This window comes from Peromyscus californicus, unplaced genomic scaffold (genome assembly GCF_007827085.1).
Source record: "Peromyscus californicus insignis strain IS unplaced genomic scaffold, ASM782708v3 Scaffold_12__1_contigs__length_115047231, whole genome shotgun sequence".
Classification (NCBI taxonomy): domain Eukaryota; kingdom Metazoa; phylum Chordata; class Mammalia; order Rodentia; family Cricetidae; genus Peromyscus; species Peromyscus californicus.
Window position 1 is genome coordinate 55,799,225 of NW_026294413.1, and position 19,299 is coordinate 55,818,523.

General features: G+C 46.2%; 1 protein-coding gene across 1 annotated transcript in view; it reads left to right on the forward strand.

Annotated features, from left to right (window-relative positions):
* Dock5 (dedicator of cytokinesis 5) overlaps positions 1-19,299 on the forward strand; it is a 194,345-nt gene that overhangs the window by 89,494 nt on the left and 85,552 nt on the right. The window contains exons 6-10 of the mRNA XM_052732867.1: positions 6,323-6,471; positions 10,279-10,414; positions 12,032-12,189; positions 13,837-13,918; positions 16,974-17,103. Coding sequence (XP_052588827.1) covers positions 6,323-6,471; positions 10,279-10,414; positions 12,032-12,189; positions 13,837-13,918; positions 16,974-17,103 — 655 coding nt within the window. The remainder of the gene's footprint in view (positions 1-6,322; positions 6,472-10,278; positions 10,415-12,031; positions 12,190-13,836; positions 13,919-16,973; positions 17,104-19,299) is intronic.

The following is a 19,299-nucleotide window of genomic DNA, read 5'->3' on the forward strand; positions in this document are numbered from 1 at the left end:
TTGTTTTTTTTTTTAATGTGTGCTCATGTGTATGTATGTGGATGTAAATGTGGGTGCCTTCAGAGGGCAGAGGCTTTGCAGCCACCCAAAGCTGGAGTCACAGATGGTTGTTGAACTCTTGATGTGGGTGCTGGAAACCAAATTAGGATCTTCTGCGAGAACTAGGTATGCTGAGCCATCTGCCCACCCCCTGCTTTTCAAATATAAACAGCCATATATCCCAAGTCACGGTGATGGTATTTTCTCAGTTGAGAAAATTGTGGTAACAGAGGGACCAATTGTTTTCGAATACAGGACTGTTTGGGAAGCCTGAGACATAAGCAAACCATTCACCACTTAACTCACCGGGGTGCAGCCCAGGGGCTCTTCCCAGTGGAGAAGGAGCCCAGTGAGTTTTTTTGAGGCAGTCTGCTCTTTCTGTATGTTTTAGAGCTGGAGTCTATTCCTTCTTCCTGAAGGGAAAGAGCCTGGTGATAAGAGTAGTTAGTACACACCGTGGAATCTGGGAGTTTAATTGTTAACATGTATTCCTAGGAAGGACTGATCTCCCTTCACTTAAAAGTTGCTTCCAAAATAAAACCTTGTGCTTGCTATAGTTCTGGAGGACTGTGGAATAGAGAGGTGGGGGTAGGGAACATGCAGGGCATACTGAGTCACCCTTTCTTCTTGTCACACCCATGGTTTTATTTCCAGGCTAATGAAGGCTCACCTCTGAGCTGTCCATCATTGAGGACGGCAGTAGCATGCACTGAAGTACAGTTTAACTGGTCTCCTGTTGAAACTGGTTTCATTCTCAGGCAGGACGTGTGATCTGTGAATTACAAGCTCTGCTTCCATGTGGCTTTGACAAGAAACAAAATGTGACATGGAAATGCTGGAGTGTTTTCTTTTAAAAAAAAAAAACAAAAAAAAAAACCAAACCTTTGCCAGGCAGGCCAAGCTTTTCCGGAGTGGGAAGAGGAATTAAGGATGGGTAGGATGCATGGCTGGATAGTTCACTTGGCACTCAGTCTGGACCCAGAAGTTAACAGCTACATGGAAAAGACTTCTTGAGATTATTGCAAAGCTCCATCCTTGGGGAGCATTTGTAGAATTCCCACTGAGTGGGTGCAGAGCAAGGCAAAGAAGTGAGGCAGTCGGAAGCAGCCAATCAGGAAGTTGCTTGGTAGGATTAGTAGAGTTGAACAGCTTTGCCATAGACTGGAAGATGTCTTTGGGCAGGGGTCTTTGCCCAAAGTCACATAGCAAGTTAATGATAAAATTAGAAATAGAAGCCAAGTCCCCATATGTTCCCTCAGGCACTTTTCCTTCTAAATCATAAAACCCCATGGAAGAAGGAGAGGAGGTGAGCAGAACCTGTGTCCTGACACCTAATCAGTCCATATGGTGGCCTGAACAGCCTCCAGATTTCCTTAATACTCCCCGGGTGACTACTGCATTCCTGTCACCATGGGGGGCAAAGCTATCTGTTCTTATGCCTTGGTCTTTCTCTCCAGAAATTCTAAGAAAGAAAGAAAAAGGATAAACATCTGGATTAGAAAAATACACCAAGTGAGATAGAGGGATGGCTGTATTGTCTGGTAGAAAATGGTATCTGGGGTGTGTTCCGTGGGGTAACAGTTCCTCACTCAAATTGAAACCAGACTGTTCTTTTAAAAATTTAAGCCCTCAGATTTGTTCCCAAGTTCCTACTAGATCCCTGGATCGTGCTGACGTTTGCAGAGATGATGTAACGATGGCTAACAGTAGAGAAAAGGCTAACTTGGAGAAGACCAAAGATGGTGGAGGAGAGGCTCTGTAGAGGGCAGGCTTGGGTTGTGTCGGGTGTAGGAAGCAGAGGCCAGCACGGAGAGCCTTTAGCCCATTTTCTGCTCCCCGCACAGAACACCAGAGCCGAGGGATTGTATAAAAAAAAAAAAAAAACAGGTTTGTTTTGCTCCCAGTTTTGGAAACTGAACATTCAGGATCGGGCACCTGTATCTGTTCATCCCTATTGCCCTGTCATATCACAGAAGATTGCTTCATGGCAGGATTGTGTACAGGGAGAAGACCTCACAGGGTGAGGCAGGAGTGATTCCCAGCCCAGGGCTGCACTCTTTCCTATCAACTTTATCAAGAACGAACATACTGTCCTCACCTTAGCCAGAGAGCTGCCTTCTGCTGTGGTGGGCAGTTACTAGAATCATAACCGGTCCAAGAGCTGAGAGGAAGCGACTCTTGGACCAGTTATGATTGTAGTAACTGTAGAAGTAGGCTGTGGGGAGTTCAGCCGGAATGAGACACCTATACAACATCACTCCCCCACCCCTACCCCCGTTGTCACCAAGGCTCAGGGGACATCGTCTTGTGAAAGGTGGCCAGAAAGAATCTAAGAAGGCTAGGGAGGAGTGCTGTGGAGTGCTGTCTTGTGGATGTGGCAGGGGTCATTGGTCTCATGAACTCACGGCAGCTGTGGTTACCTACCCAAAACCTACACATGATCAATCCGACAGCACCGATCAGTAGTCTAGAAAGCTCTGTTAACTGGACTCAGTGGGTTACAGAACAGCAAACTCAGGAAGATGGATGGGGAAGAGCCTGGGGAGAGGATAGGCTTAAGATGATCTATGTATGAAATTACCAAAGAATCAACCGATTTAGAACTAGCTTAGTCCAGGAGGCCACCTTTAACCCCTCCCTCTCAGCAGTACCCCCTGTGGTTAAATTACCTCCTACTGGGCCACTCAGAAAGTCAACCACCCCCATCATGGCTCTGCACATTGGACCCCTTGGGGAGGACAAGTCATATCCAAATCCCAGGCAGAGGACAACTGGAGAGACACAGAAGAACGTGACATACTCATTCTACTTGGGAGCGCAGGATCTTTCTCTTCTGCTCTCAGATGCTTACCCCCGCCCCTCCTCAAAAATGCATGAGGTGCCAGAGGGGCAGGGAGGGGCATCTAGGATACAAACTGCTAGCCCAGAGCAGTTGGGGCAAAGCCCTTCTCCTTGAAGTAAGCAGGGAACTCACTTCCTCTGCCCTGTTCCGGCTTGTCTATTGAGAATGAATTTGGCACAGTGAGAGAAGAATGACTGTCTTCATCCTTCTTTGGGGGAAGGACTTGGCAAACGAGGCTGATACGGACAGGCAATAATTAAAGTGCCACGGATCATGTCTGATATAATTGAGACTGAGAACTTGTGAGCATGTGCCTCCAGACAAAGCACCTTATCATGCAGAGGATTCCCGGGGCCCCTGGAACCCTTTCTTTCTCTTGAGTATGGAAGTGAATGCCATAATTACAGCTAGGAGACACTAAAAGCTATAGGGGTAGAGGAGTCACAGGGAAGGGGAAAAAGCTCCTTTTCCATCTAGCAGTTCTGAAAGGCTTAGTCAATCTGTAGGCTTAGCCACCACCAGCCCCCAACCTCCCCCCCCCCCCAGTTTGTGAAACAATGGAATGGGAACATTGCGTGCAGAATTGAACTAAAAAGGCAGAGGTTTTACCTATGTTGACTGAAGACAAGATCTTTCCCTATCTCCTTCTGCTTTCTAAGGCCTGGCTCGGGAGGGTGCACGAAGATGTGAATACCATCCTGGTCTTCAATAGGAATTGCCTTTTGGATTGTGCAGCTCTGCAGTGTAAATAAAGCCCCTTGAGATCACAGATAATTGCGCACCTCCTCCTCCTCCTCCTCCTTTTGTTCCTGTGAACTTTGAACTTGTATCAGAGTTTTTATCAAAAGTTACTAATCTCATCCCTGCCTTCACTGCCACACCTGTGGGCCAGGCTTCTTCCCTACAGATTGAAGCTTTGTTCAGAAATACCTTGGATGTTTCCAGCTCTGTTCTGGCTGAGGCTTTTGCCTGGGGATCTGTTCCTGGAGTTGTTAGAACACCAACAAGAGGGGAATAGTGGCAGCCCTGAGAACGCCCCCTCACTGTCTCCACCCCCCACTCCCTTCCCCACCTCCTCTCACCTTTCTCCCTACATTGTCAATATATCTTCTCTATGTAATGGGCCAGTCAACCAGTCAGGTGGAACCAAGGTTGAACCGAGTACTTGGACACTGAGTACTGAACTCTAACAATGGTTGACACACCATGGGTGAGTTATAAACTAACTTCAGAACTACACGGTCCTATAACAGCATCATGACTTTTACCTACAAACAAGAAACCACTAGCATCATAGTCCATAAGGAATGAGGAGTACTATACAGGTTTGTATTTGATACATTTCGAATATAGTGTGCTTTTCCTGACTGTCTAAGGTGGCCCTTTCCACTATGTGTATAGCATCATATTCTACTTTTTTTTTTTTTTTGAGACAGAATCACACTGTGTACCCTGGCTAGCCTGGAGCTCACTATGTAGTCAAGGCTGGGCTTGAACTTCACAGAGATATTCTTTCCTCCACCTCCCAAGTGCTGAGATTAAAGGTGTGCACCACTACATCCAGCTTGTTCAATTTTTTCTTTTCCTTATTTTCCCATTTTCTTTCTTATACTCTTGGTAATCTGAGATTATCTTGTGTGTATAGATATAGTAATGTAAGCCCCAGGGTTGTAGCTCAGTGGTAAGAGCGCTTGTTTAGCATGTGTGAGTTCCTAAATTCAATCCCAGTGCTTCTGGGGAAAAAAATAGCATAGTACATAGTAAATACATGCCTACGCATACCTATTTATTACTTCTCTTCCCCTCCACGATGCTGGATTTTCCAGGGCAGGAACTTTGTTTCCAATTCATTCTCACTGGCTGATGGTTTTCTTTAGAGTACATAATGATCCAGTCAACCATTTAGATAGAACTGAGAGGCTGATGGCTCAGACATCAAGTATTTGACTTGCAAAATTATTGAGATACAAAAGATTATTTGGTTGTAACTTTGCTTTAGCACAGTTTGGTGAGTTACTAGTAAAGCCCAGAATAATAATCAGTGTCCATTTGCTGGGGGAATAGAGATTTTTAAGAATAAAAATTTAAAAGTCATATTTTTCAATATTCCGTATCTCTAAAATTGGTTATTTCTCCCCTTATAATGCTTTCCTTGGTGTATTTTGCAGACACAGACACAATAGGGGTGATTCCTGGCCAGGAAGAGAGCCAGCTAGGCCACAGTCTTCCAGGGCTCTGTGTGCTGCTGTGGGTTATAAACTCCAATCAAAGGAAGGCATGGCTAACTCAAGACTCAGTTGAGACTGCAGTCAGAATTAGGCAGCTGGTGGGGCTGGGGAGCTGGCTCAGTTGCTGTGTAAGCAGGGGATCTGATTTTGGATCCCAATGCTCACGTAAAAGCTGGATGTGATGGCAAACATGAGTAATCCCAGAGCTGAGGAGGTAGAGACCAGCAGTTCCCTGGGGCTCATTGACCAGCCACTCTACCTAAGTCACTGCGTTCCAGGGTCAGCCAGAGAGTCTGTCTCAAAAACGGTGAAGGGTGAATGGGGAAGTGTTGTGTGATATTTTGTTTGTGTTCTGACAAATAAAGCTTGCCTGGAGATCAGAGGGTTAACCATAGAGCCAGGTGGTGGTGGCTCACACCTTTGATCCCAGCACTTGGGAGGCTCATGCCTTTAATCCCAGCACAATTGGGAGATGGAGACAGGAATATAAAGCGGGTAGAGACAGGATCCCTCCCCCTTTTCCGTCTGAGGATTCATAGAGGTAAGAAGTCACCAGTGACTGTTGCTCTGCTTCTCTAATCTTTCAGGTTATTACCCCAGTTTTTGACTCTTGGTTTTTATTGGTAAGACTAATTAGGATCACACTTCAAGGAGGAGCCCTGATCTTGATCCCGCCTGCACACACATACACACACATGTGTGAACACCCCCACATATGAGCGTGTACATACAAAAGAGGTTTGGAAGGAGGAGGACAGTGTGGTTACAGGTGGAGGAAATGATGACAGGCTCCAGAACATTTGGAAGAAATGATCGCAGCTGTGCATGATGAAGCACAGATACTGTGGTGTAGCTTGATACAAAATATAGATGGGAATGTGGTCCAGGCCAACCACAAAAGGACTTACAATGAACCCTCTTATCCCTGGTGGGAATGCCTAAAGGGTTTTAAACGGAGAAAGGGACATGGTCAGAATTTTAGGATGAGTTTATAATTTAGGACCAATCTGCAACTGTTTACCCAGTTTTAGAGTTACATTTTGGGACAAATTCAGAGTAGCTTGGGCAAACTTATCCCTAGCAACATGAAAATATGCCTCAAAGTGTGCAGCTTACCATGTGTCCTAATAAATGACACCCTGTAGCTAATCTATGCTAAGATACTCTTTCTCCATCACATCCTTGTTTTCCTTTCTGTCCTTTCCTGTTTTAGAACAACAAGGTCACACTATTCCGCCAGCTGCAGCAAATGACCTACAGTCTGATCGAGTGGCGCTCCCAGATCCTGTCTGGAACACTCCCCAAGGACGAACTAGCGGAGCTGAAGAAGAAGGTCACGGCCAAAATCGATCATGGGAACAGGTAACCTAGGACATTTTTACACCCAAGATGTGGGAAGTGACCGGCACCTTCACACCAGATACTGTTCACAGAAAGTTTAAAAAGTCCTTTAAGGCTGGGCGTGGTGGCACACGCCTTTAATCTCAGTGCTCGGAGGCAGAGGTAGGCAGATCTGAGTTCTCGGCCAGCCCGATCTACGAATCAAGTTCCAGGACAGCTAGGGCTACACAGGAAAACCCTGTTTTGAAAAAACAAAAACAACCCCAAAAATTAAATCTTTTAAACAATTTCAAATTGAAGGTTGAGGAGGTAGACCAGTTGGTCGAGTGTTTACCTAGCTCGCACAAAGCCCAGCACAGTGTCAACTGGGTGTGGTGATGCTGTAATCAGCTCTCTGAAGATGGAGGCAGGAGGATCAGAAGTTCTGGTCAAGGATGCCTGACTATATAGCAAGTTCAAGGCAGCCTGATTGACTATATGAGACCCTGTCTGAAAAACAACAGAAAATAAGTAAATGCAGTTCTCACACATTATACATCATTATCCGTATTTATGAGGCACATGTACACAGTACTTATATATGATGATGATTAATGAGGTTACATGGCATGCCCATCACTTTGGCAGTCATCCTTTCTTTATGTTGGGAACATTTACAATCCCCCTTTCTGGGTATTTTGACATAAAAAGTTAATTTTTGCCAACCATAGCTATGTTACTATACAGCAGGAAATTAGAAATTGTTCTTCCTACCTATCTGCATAACTAGGCCAATTAACCACCTCCTTCCCTGTGTTAGTGTCTTGGGGTGGGGGTGGGGTTCTTGTGTGTGGCAAAATACTGGATAGAAGAAGAAACTAAAGGGAGTAAAGATTGACTTTGGCTAGTGGTTCCAGAGAGTAGAGTTCGTCGTAATGGGGAAGGCGCGGCAGAGCAGCACCTGTCCTTGGCGATGGTGACAGGAATCTGTGACAGAGCTCCTTCACCTGGCACACTGGAGAGCAGAGTGCTCTAGACTAGAACCGGAGGCCCACCCCCTAGCAGTCCAAGTTTATCGACTAAGCACTGCATCCCAAAAGGTTGTGCAAGCCCTCAGACCTGTGCCTCCAGCTGACAAGTGCTCAAACGTATGAGCATGTGGAGGGACGTTTCCCGTTCAAACCATAGTACCCCCAGGGTCCCTACAGCCCTCTAGTCTCACAGCAAACTTTTGATCTTAGAGTTGTCAAATAATAATGGTTACAGCTTACTGTCTTTGTGTCTTAGAAAATACTTAATTTTAGTGAAAAATGTCATAGTCCCTTCCTTGGGTCAGGTGTCGCATTGGCCCTCGGATCCCACTGGCTGACACAAGAGCAGAGAAAGAGGTTTTCTGTCCTAGCTTTTCCATTGGCAGAGAAGCCAAGAGTGATTGGGCACATAGAGATGGCCTTTCAGATGCCTGAGACTATGTTTTTATTCCAACAATGGATATTAAATGGATTGCTGTCATTTTCTTTTCCCCCCACCCTCTACTAACTGGGACTGGCACCATGATTGGCAGTGGTGCAATTCAGATTCCCTGGTATAGTAAGCCATCCTTCCTTCCCGTTAATTCTATCTACACACTTATGTGTCCATTTCTGCAGCAAGCTCCTAAGTATCACAGGTAGACCTGGAGCTTCCAGGTACCACTGCCTTTCCCAACATGAGAAATTCAATCCATTCCTCCACATTCACGGTGGGTGTGGCCGGGGGATTCCTGCTTTCAGCCAGCCCCTTCCAGAAGACCCCAGAAGCCCCCTGTTAGCTTTGCTGCTGTTCATTTGGTATTTAGGTCATCTAGTTGGTGCTGATGTCATTTCTGTCTCTCCATTTGCCCCATGGCTCCAACCCCAGGGCTCTTGCTTATCCTTCACACCTCTGTTAAAATACAGTTCATTAGCCTAGTCTTTAAATGCACTACTCTAATAAGCTGTATTTAGAAAGAATTGGAGTCAACATGGGATGCAGACTTCAGTCAGTTTCCCAGACTGCCTCCATTGTACACGTCACATACTTAAAACCCTTAGGAGGTGGTTATTGTGAAATAATTATTTTTTTTTCCAATTTTATTTAGGGGGATGTGGACTTGACTGATTTCTTTCCAGGTCACAAAGGCAATGGGAAGGATTTAACTTAATCACAGGCCCCGCCTCTAGGTCTGACTCTGCCTGCAGTTGAGATGTGAATCCCTTCTCTGATACTTGTCTTCTGTGATGGTCAGTGTTGATGTCTCCTAGACAGGATCTGGAATCCTCTAGGAGACAAACCTCTGGGCACGTCTGTGATGGGGTTTCTAGATTAGGTTAACTGAGGAGGGAACCCCCACCTGAAATGTGGGGCAGCACCTTTCTCTGGAGTCCTGGAACTGAATAAGAGAAGCTAGCAGAGCACCAGCCTACATCTGCTTCCTAAGTGATGATGTAATGTGACCGGCCTCAGGTCGTCTGCCATGCCATCCCTTGAACTGTGAGCCAAAGTAAGCCCTTTTTCCTCTAAGTTGCTTTTGTCAGTATGTTTTGGTCATAACAACAGGAGAAGTGTCCCCAGGTGACCGTCACTGCTGCAGCTGCATGGCCTTTCATGCGGTCTTCTGATCTTTCAGAAAGCCAGCCGAGGTAGAATGAGGCTCTGTCCTTTTGTGGGCTTGCCACAGTAGCATTGGCCTGGAGGTTCCCCCAAGGCCTGGCATAGCATGTTAATGTCTCCCACATGGCAGAGCATGCCTGCTTTCTCACACGTGTCCTTGAAAGCAGCTCAGGAAACAGAGCCTCTCTGCCAGTACATCTATGACCCAGCTCTGCCAGCATGCCGTTGCTCTCAGGTCTGGGTGGTCTGGCCGCCATGGGAAAGAAGCTGCCAAGGTAGATGACTCGTTGAGTTGCCGTAGAACAGGGAGGAGGGAAGTGAGGCATGACCGCTTTCTTCCCCAGGGCTTGGCACCTCTGGTTGTTAGCCCTTGAGTGTTGTTGTGGGACATCGCAGCTTACTCCTGCAGGTGCCTGGAAGGTGGGCTGAGGACTGAGAGCAGAATTCTCTTCCCCCAGTCTCTGAGTTCTTTCTACCTCTGTGCCCATTGGGCACAAAAGCCTTAGGAGAGGGGCATGCTTGTCTCTGCTCTTGCCCTGCAGGCCGCGGAGCTTTTGTTACCAGTTTTCTTGTGCCATTCCCTGCAGTCAGAGCTAACATTGGTGCTTACTGTATGTGAGGTTCTATGAGATGCTTTTCTGCAGTGATCTCAATCAAGTTCTTATGGCAACCTTCAAGGGTAGGAAGCATTTGCACATGAAGGAGCCTAGGCCTTGCAGAGTGAAGGGGTCCTAGAGAGAGCAGATGTTAAAGCCAGAGTTCAGACTACAGTGTGAATGACAGCGGAGCCAGCAGAGAGATGGATTATGAGAGGGTAGCCCCCAGGACCACTTCCTTCTTGAAGACAACATTGAGTAAAGAAGTCAGGGAAGGCTTTTGAAGGATGATGTGTGGGTTTGTTGTTCTTACCATGCCAGATCACAGGAGACTGGGCCAGGGAATCACTGCAAAGAGGGCTTTGGTCAGAATCAGTGTCAATGTTACTGTCTTGCTTTGGGCCAAGTCCTTGGCACACGCATGCAGGTTTGGCTGGGATGGCCTCTTGAGCTGTGTTATGTTACTGGAGGTGGAAAGGAGGTGGAGATTGGAAGGAGGGAACTCCCAGGTGGTGTCCAGTCCCTACCTGTTTCTCCTGGATCTCCTGGGCTTTCTGATACAGGTTCTTCTATAAAGAGGGCATTGGAAGGGAGAGCTACTTACCACCTCCTTTCTCTTCAGAATGCTTGGACTGGATCTGGTGGTTCGTGATGACAATGGGAACATCTTGGACCCAGACAACACCAGCACTATTGCCCTCTTCAAGGCCCATGAAGTTGCTTCAAAAAGGATAGAAGAGAAGATCCAAGAGGAAAAGGTACGTTTCCTTCTGGGTGCAGGTCAAGCTGCTAGGATTTCCTTCTTTGCTTTGGTTTTTAGTGCCAAAAAAAGGAGTAGTAGAAAATAGAAATAGAAATGCCTAGAAAGATCATGTGTGTCCTCATTTTAAAAGTGGGCAGAAAGAATGAGGCCAGTGTTTGTGTTCTGATTTGGAAAGGGAACAATGGTAGGGGTGTGTGTGTGTGTGTGTGTGTGTGTGTGTGTGTGTGTGTGTGTGTAGAAAGATGCAGAACTATTTTATAAAATAGTACTTGTTTTAAAAAGAAACAAAGGGCAGCCACCCTCCAGTGCTTGCATATCCACAGAGTAACTGGAATGGTGGATTAGAAACTAGCCATTCAAAGCTGCCTCTGGACCCGAGTTCGGTTCCCAGCACCCACTTAGTGCTTCTCAGCAGCTCTTAACTCCAGTTCCGAGGGATCTGTGTCTTTATCTGACCTTTGCGGGCACCAGGCATGCACATGGTACACAGAGTACATGCAGCCTAAACATTCATACGCATAAATATACAAAATAAAAATAAAGATGCCTCTGGGAAGGAGAACTGGGTGAAAGGAAGACTTTTTTTTATCGTATAAACTTCTCTATTTGTTATAAATATTGTGATTTCCAAGATAAAGCTATTTTAAATGACATATTGGGGAAAATTTGGAAGTAAAGAAAACTTAGAAAGGTGGAGAAAATCAGAAAAAGAAAAAACCTGTCAGCCACATTCTGACCACCCTGACCTACCATGGTGGCATTTGATGTATTTTCTGTTTGGATGAGGAAAGATTTGTCTGTGTATTCCTTATTGCTTTTGCTTTCTGGAGAGCAGTCACGATAGGAGGTGACTGTGATTCTGCATCCAGTGAGAGCCACACCCAAGGGTATAGCTTCCTCATGGAACCATTTGTTTCCTGTGAAGTTGGTAGTGGATTAAGTGATTTAAGTTTGATCCCCCAGCATCCTGTCATAGGACATGGAAGCCTCACGAGTCAGCTAAAAACTGAGTTATCACCTGTAGACAGCATGGTTATTTTTCATGTGTATGTATGTGGTGTGCATGCAGGTAGGTATGTTTGCTTGCACGTGTGTGAACCCACATGAACACATACATGTATATACAAGTGGAAGTGGAAGCCAGAGGTTGGCGTTGGGTAGCCTCCTCTCTCACTCTGCATCTTATTTATTGAAGCAGGGTCTCCCAAGTCAGAAGCTAGAGCTTCCCAAGTCAGCTAGTCTAGCCAGCCAGTTTGTTCAGGATCCTGTCTCTATCTTCTGTGTGCTGAGATTACAGGTGGACTGCTGTGCCCACCAGGGATTTACATGAATGTTGGGGATCCGAACTCTGGTCTTCAGTCTTCCACAGCAAACACTTTATATGGGAGGCCATATATTATTTGGCCCAAGTCCCTGAACAGGACCACTTCGGTTATCTGATAATGCTGATGTGTTTGTTTGGCTGAGGGATGATTGGTTCAGGTCCACATCTGCTCAGTTCTTAGCAAGTACTTCTCCTTAAGTATAGCAGCTGTCCCTTTTTTATAGGGTGACTTCTTTGCCAATACTTTTTCCCATTTGCTTAAGTCTTCTCTCCTGTCCTGTGGCCCAGAGCATTTTGCAGAACCTGGACTTGAGAGGCCAGGCAATCTTCAATTCTGTGCACACGTACGGCCTCTATGTGAACTTCAAGAACTTTGTCTGTAACATCGGCGAGGATGCGGAGCTCTTCATGGCCCTGTATGACCCAGACCAGTCCACCTTCATCAGGTAATGGAGACCCATGTCACTGGTGCTTGGACTTGCAAAGTAAAGTCTTCCCCTGCCCTTATCCAGGAGCCCTTCACTGGGTTTGAGATAGCGAGATGTGGACAGTGGGTGTAGTCACTTCTGACAATAGAAAATAAAATGAAGTCCTTTGGGCTCTGAAGCCTTTGTCTATGGATGCTGGCACCATGCAGCTTCAGAGTGTGTACTCTGTAGGGTTTAAAGAGTGAATGGAGCTGCTCAGGATGCAGACGCAAGGATAAAGAATTCAGAAGACCCTAGTGGAGGAATGAGAGAGATGACGTGAAACACAGTGGGGACTCATGGCCCTGAGACTGAGCTGTAGGATAGGGCAATGGCGAGTGCCTGTCGTTGTGTCTCTGTCCAAGCCCATGCAATTCACTGTTCCATCTGTGAGCTCTCATGTCAGCTGTCTGAATGATGATGTGTCCATGAAGGTTATAAGCAGTTATAAGATGGGAGCTATGTGTTTGGGAACTCTGCAACTCAACTCCCCAGAAACCCAAAACTGCTGGGGTAAAAAAAAGTCGACATAAAGAAAGTCTAAAGACTGTGGCTGAGCCCCAGGGTGACCTTCACTGAACAACTTGAGGATTTGTTGAACAAACGCCAAACAACTCCATTTGAAGATTTATCCTTATGAACGCCGTAAAAAGTAATTCCTGGGGCCTTGGTGTACTCAGCTCATAGGCTGCTTTCTTAGCATTCTCAAAGCCCCATGTTCAATCCCCAGCATTACATAAACCAGATGGATGCCACAGGACTGTAATCCCAGCACCAGAAAGGTGGAGACAGAGAGCCAGCTACATAGTGAGTTTAAGACCAGCCTGGGCAGCACAAGACCCTTTCTCAAAAAGTAAAAATGGTTACTAAGTCACTTGTATGATGTGGACTGTGAAGGATGGATTGGGACTAACTTACCAAATGAAGCTTTTATAATTGTGGCCTCTTTTTTTTTTTTTTTTTTGGTTTTTCGAGACAGGGTTTCTCTGTGTAGCTTTGCGCCTTTCCTGGAACTCGCTTTGGAGACCAGGCTGGCCTCGAACTCACAGAGATCCGCCTGGCTCTGCCTCCCGAGTGCTGGGATTAAAGGCGTGCGCCACCACCCGCCCGGCTAATTGTGGCCTCTTGAGACATGGTTTCCCTGACTATCTCAGGCTGGCCAGTTTACCATGTAGCTCAGGCTAGCTTCAAATGATGATGATCAGTCTCCAGAGTGCTGAGATCACAGACCGGAGCCACCATGCCCAACTCTAAAATTAAACTTTCGCTTCAGCAAAGCTGAAACTTGTAGACCAGAAATTTGAGGTGGAATGATGACCCCAGGCAAAAGAACTCATGAAATTCCGTGTCTGAGCCATCTTGAGCAGTGTTTGCCACTGTATAGCTTGTTCTCTGTAGTGGGAGTCTTTCAAACACAGAGGCCTCTCATGTATGATGTGTGTGTGTGTGTGTGTGTGTGTGTGTGTGTGTGTGTGTGTGTGTGTGTGTGTGTGCGCGCGCGCGCGCACGTGCTTCCTTCCACAGCACCTGCCTCCTCATGAGGCACTTCCGCCTCTTGCTGTGAGCAGCCTCTGCCCCAGGTGCCCTCTCACTAAGAGTAATTTCCTTTTTTTTTTTTCCTGCTAGTGAGAACTACCTAATTCGCTGGGGCAGTAACGGGATGCCCAAGGAGATAGAGAAGCTGAATAACCTCCAAGCAGTGTTCACTGTGAGTCCTGCCTTCTTCATAAATATTTTTTGCATTATTTTCTATATCTATGTATATGCATGTGTATGGGTGTTTTGCTGTGGCCTAAGTGTGTGGAGGTCAGAGGCCAATTTGCAGAAGTAGGTTCTTCTTCCATTAAGTAGAACCCAGGTATAGAACTCAGGTCCTTAGTCTTGGCAGCCAGCACCTTTATCCGTGGAGCCATCTAGCCAGCCCAGGCTCACTTTCTGTTTCTTCAGTTTCGTACTGTTTCAGCGGGATGCAAGTGATAAATATATGGACAACATAAGAGACGAAAAGGAAAGCCATCATTGCCCTATGAGTGGGCATAGCCCAGTCACTTATTCACTTAGTGAGTATATACTAGGTACCACATACCAATCTGCACACTTGAGACCATCTGTGAACAAAACAGGGAAAGAAGCCGTGTTCTTGAGCAGCTTTTGTGCGGGTGGATCAGACAAATATAAACAATCCTGACACAAGTGGGTGAATTATCAACAACAGCCTCAATCCTGAGGTGCCAGAGGTTTTGCCAAGGTATTGCTGGGGATGGCTTGTGTTTTACTGGTATATTTATTCCTTTAACTTTTGTTCTCAACTTAGTTACAGTTGTGTATTGATTTTATTATCATGAAAATGGTTTCCTACTCTTAGTCTTTTCTTTTGGAGATTATAATAAAATCACATTCTTTCCCCCAAATCCTTTCCTCCCTGCAGGCCCTCCATATGCCTCCCCTTGCTCTCTTTCAAACTCATGGTCTCTTTTTTTTTCATTGATTGCTGCTGCATGCACGTATGCATACTTAACTTTTGGTATGTATGTGTGTGTATAAAGTGTGTGTTCCCGAGGTCACACAGGTGTCCTAGTTCATGTGCAGAGGTCAGAGGTCATCGTTGGATGTTCGTCTTCCCCGTTCACATTGTTTCAAGACAGGGTCTCTGCATGGACAAGGCTATTCTAAAGATTCTCCTGCCTCCACCCCCGATCCTCTCTAGGAACATGAAGATTACAGATGTGTGCCACAGTACCTGGCTTTATACGAGATCTGAGGATTTGGATTCAGGTTCTCATGCTTACATGGCGAGCACTTCCTGCATTGAGCCACCTCCCCACCATGAAGCTTCTGCTTTCAATAGATTGTTTCAGTGCTGGGAGTAGGCCTCTGTGGTAGAGCACACCCTTAGCATGCACTAGGCTGTGGGTTCAATGCCCAGCACTCCAAAGTACGAAAATAGAAGACATTTGAGGAAGATAATGAAGTTGAAGAGAGTCAGCCATGCAGGTTACTAACTGAGAAGGAGCGCTCCCAGACCAAGGTCATGGTGAGGGCAAATGTGATCAGACCTTTTCTGAGAACCTTGCTCTGAGTAGAGGGTTCCTAGCCTGGCAGTGCCTGAGGCTATAGTTTAGACCTGGCAACTGTCTTCTTCTTGGGTTAGAACTTTCTGGGCTTGACTTTGTTTTTTTTTTTTTTTTAGAACACACCTTGGGGCTGAAGGGGACCTGGGAAATCTTGATAGTTGGGTCCCCAGCTCTGACTCTCTTTCCCTTCTCCCATCGGCCCACACTAGTGCTTCATCACCTACTCTTTCCGAGTCCAAGACAAGCAAAACCAAGTTCCAGTGACAATGCAGCAGCAGCCGCCAGTGACTAAGCGCTGGTCTGGCCCCTCTGTCGGCCTCTCAAGTCTAGCACGTGCGCCGGTTCTCCGTCCCTGCACAGAGCCCTTCCTGATTCTCCCCCTGCAAATGCAGGCACAGAATGCTCTGCAATTTCACACTAGACTTCTGTAGTATTTGTTCAGTTTTGAAACCAAGTGGGGTTTTCCCTTGCCATCAACTGTTGTTTATGGGACCATGTGTATATTTTTTAGGCCCTGTTAAATCTTCGGTTCATCGTTTAATCAGTCTTAACTTAGTACAGCTGCGATTACCCTTTCCTTTCCTGTTCCCACGCTCTCCCAGCCAGCCAGAGGGTCATCTAGTATGTAAATTTCATGTCTAGCCATTTCAATTAAATCAAATGTGGTGGCCATTCCCTTGGTCATTAAACAGTCTTCAGAACTAATTAATAAATGACTATGTATTATTTAATGATACCAATATGCTACGGTTTATAGAAGCTGCCACCCAGTGTGTCTATTTTCCATTAGTGGAAGCTCTGTAGAGCCTCAAGCAGAGATTTCGGGTGGGTGATTACTGGTGTGTATTGCTGTCTCGGTGACTTGTCTTTACCAAATTACAGGGCGTAGATTTGGAGTGATTATTTGAAAAGTAATTCTTGATTCAGTAAGAGGCTGGGGCTGCTGTTTCCTAAAAGGGTTCTGAGATCTAATGAAGTTATTTCTGATGTTAAGTGAATGAGATCTATGAGCTCCTTTCCGGGTCACTCCCCCACTCCTGAAGAACACACACACAGGAGCCTCAGCTGCAAACAGGCACAGTTCCACCCCCACACCTCTTGCTGTTTATTCCCTATTTATATATATATTCTCAGGAAGCAGGTGAGGAACCTCACAAAACCATACCTGGGTTACACTTGCCTCTCAGATTGCTTAGAAGGTGAGCTTTGAGGAGTGAGAGGTGGCCCTTACCTGTAATCCCAGCACTCGAGAGGTGAAGGCAGGAAGATCTGGAGTTCATGGTCAACCTCGAGTGTTACCTATCAAGTTCAAGGCTAGCCTGGGCTCTTACAGGCTTCTGTCGATGCCCAGTGTCAGCATCATGCAAGTGTTTATGTCAAATGACGCTGAGATGTGTCTTGTACTAACACATACTGCGGAAGGACAGAGTGTCCTGGTTTTTAACACCTTACCCCACCTCTCAACTGTAGAGGTGCAGGCTGACTCTGATCTAGTCTAGAAATGTGAAGTAGGGACCAGAGAATAAAAGAACACCGTTTTATAGGTAAATAGATGCTAATTTTCTCTGTTGCCACAGTAGTTTTGGGGTGGGTGGGAAGAGAGGCACTGTTCTGGTGTTTCAGCACGGGGTAGTATTTTCTGAGCAGTTCATGACAGCCAACCTCTCTTCATGCATTCTCTGCCTGCAGGACCTCAGCAGCACAGACCTCATCCGGCCACGCATCAGCCTTGTGTGCCAGATTGTCCGGGTGGGCCGTATGGAGCTGAAGGAGGGTAAAAAGCACACCTGTGGGCTGCGGAGGCCTTTTGGAGTAGCAGGTATGATGAAAGCCCAGAGTCCAAGGAAGAGAAAAGTGGTACAGCTTCTGGGGACCCCCTTCTTTGCAGTTTCTGAAAGACCTAAATGTAGAACCATCATCTAATCCTGCATTGGGCAAAATCCCATTTGGGGCATATTCCAAAGAATTGAAAAGCCAGGTCTCAAAGAAACATCTGCACACTTACGTTCACAGTGGAATTATTCACTCAAGGGTGCGTCGATAGATGAATGGATCAATAAATGTGGAGTATCCATTGAAAGGAATTTTTATTCAGTCTTAAAAGGAATGGAAATTCTGACTCATGCCACAATATGGCTGAACCTTGAGAACATTCAGCTAAGTAGAATAAGCCATACACACAAAATGCCAACTGCTATATGATTCATTTATATGAGTCAGACTCAGAGAGACGGATGAATGGGATTGTCAGGGCTTGAAGAGAGTGGGGGAATTGCTTACTGAGGATAGGGTTCACTTTGGGAAAATGAAAGAGCTGTACTGGTGGATGATGATGATTGTTATACAAGGGGACTGTTCTTACTTCCACTGAACTGTACACTTACAGGTGATTATGATGGTAATTTCTATGTTGTGTATATTTTTACCACAGTTATAGCAAGGAATAGAGATCGAGAAAAGGAGGTAAATGGCCACTGGTGGGAAGACAGATGGCAGGAGGGCCCTCTAAACATTGGAAGCAACAGATCATGTTGTCCCGGTTGGTCTTGGGCTCACAACATTCATGCCTCAGGATGGCCGGTTCTCTTGACTTGTGTCTTGTGTCCTTGAGTCTGATCTTGTAGCCACTGGTTCTCCTTTGTGCCCCGCACCACGTCTCACCCACAGTGGAACTTCATGCTAGCGTGGGCTCTGTTCCTGCGCTGTGATCCACTGCAAAGCGTCCTGCCTGCTTAGGAGACTCACTTTCCAAAGGCAACTTTGTGCCACTAAATGCCTTCAGAGAGGATCCAGATGAGCTTAAACCAATCCTCGGGACCCCCTAAGAAGCCCTGTACCTTTGTAGTTTACCCTAAATTTCAAGAACAGATATTTTGTCTCTTGTTGACATTTGGATCAGTACTGCTTTTGGAACGTCGTCAATAAAATGTCAAAACTTGGCTCCTGGACCACGGCCAGATAGTCCATGTTCATCAGTCTTCGTTGTGGCTTCTGTGGATAAGGAGGTGGTCTCCCTGTCCCATATGACTGACTGCCTATGTGCCGTATCTTTTGAACTGTTCCCATCATACCTGCTGCTCAACTAGGGAAGCAGTGATGCTTTTGGGTTGGCTTTTTGAGACACAGTTTCATTCTGTAGCCCAGGGTGGCCTGGACCTTACGGGGATACTCCTGTCTCAGCTTTTCAAGTCCTGAGATTATGGGTATGTGCCACCCCAGCTTGCTCAGCATTGACTGCTTTATTGAGAGTTAAAGTGGAGTGTCAAAAGAGACAAGGGACCCAGGACGATTTAGCCATCCACATGGCAGTGTAGATGTATTTATTTGTCTACGAAAGATGTATTTGAGGTCATTGCTGTTCATAACAGGCCAAAGAAACTAAAACATTAAATCTGAGGCTTTTGTCTGCTTTTCTATATTAGTGTGTGTGTGTGTGTGTGTGTCTGTGTGTGTGTGTGTGTGTGTGTGTGTGCGCGCGCGCGCGCGCGCGCGCGTACGCGCGCACGCGCGCACAGGAGTCGGGGAGAGTGTGTGTATCTGGTATTGAATGCAGAAAGGACTAATCATGAGCCAAAGTCAGGTGTCACAAGATGATGACAGTGACAAATTCTCAGTGTTTTTTGGTGCAGTTTTTGGTCTGTTAGGGGTAACAGCAAGCTGTATGTGATGCCCAACTGTGTGCCCCTTTGTCGCTGGACCAGCATTATCTCCTGGCCTGCTGGACCATCTTGCCTGAGTTCTTCTGAGCATTACTGTGTTTCTCAGTACTTCTCTTGTCTACAGATAGACTATCTTTGGTGTGGAGAAATGGGTTGCTAGCGTGTTTTATGGTCAGACTGTAATTTATTAACCAAAGTTTCACCTCTTCCCAGGGCCCTGCCTCATGTCAGCCAGCAGCTTGGTGGCTTGCTTATTAATCCTCTCTGTAGCTGGTCGTCGTGGTTATGTGATTTGGCTTTGTGGTCAATGTTAAATTCGCACCCTGGCTTTGCTAGAAACTTGAAACTAATTGTGC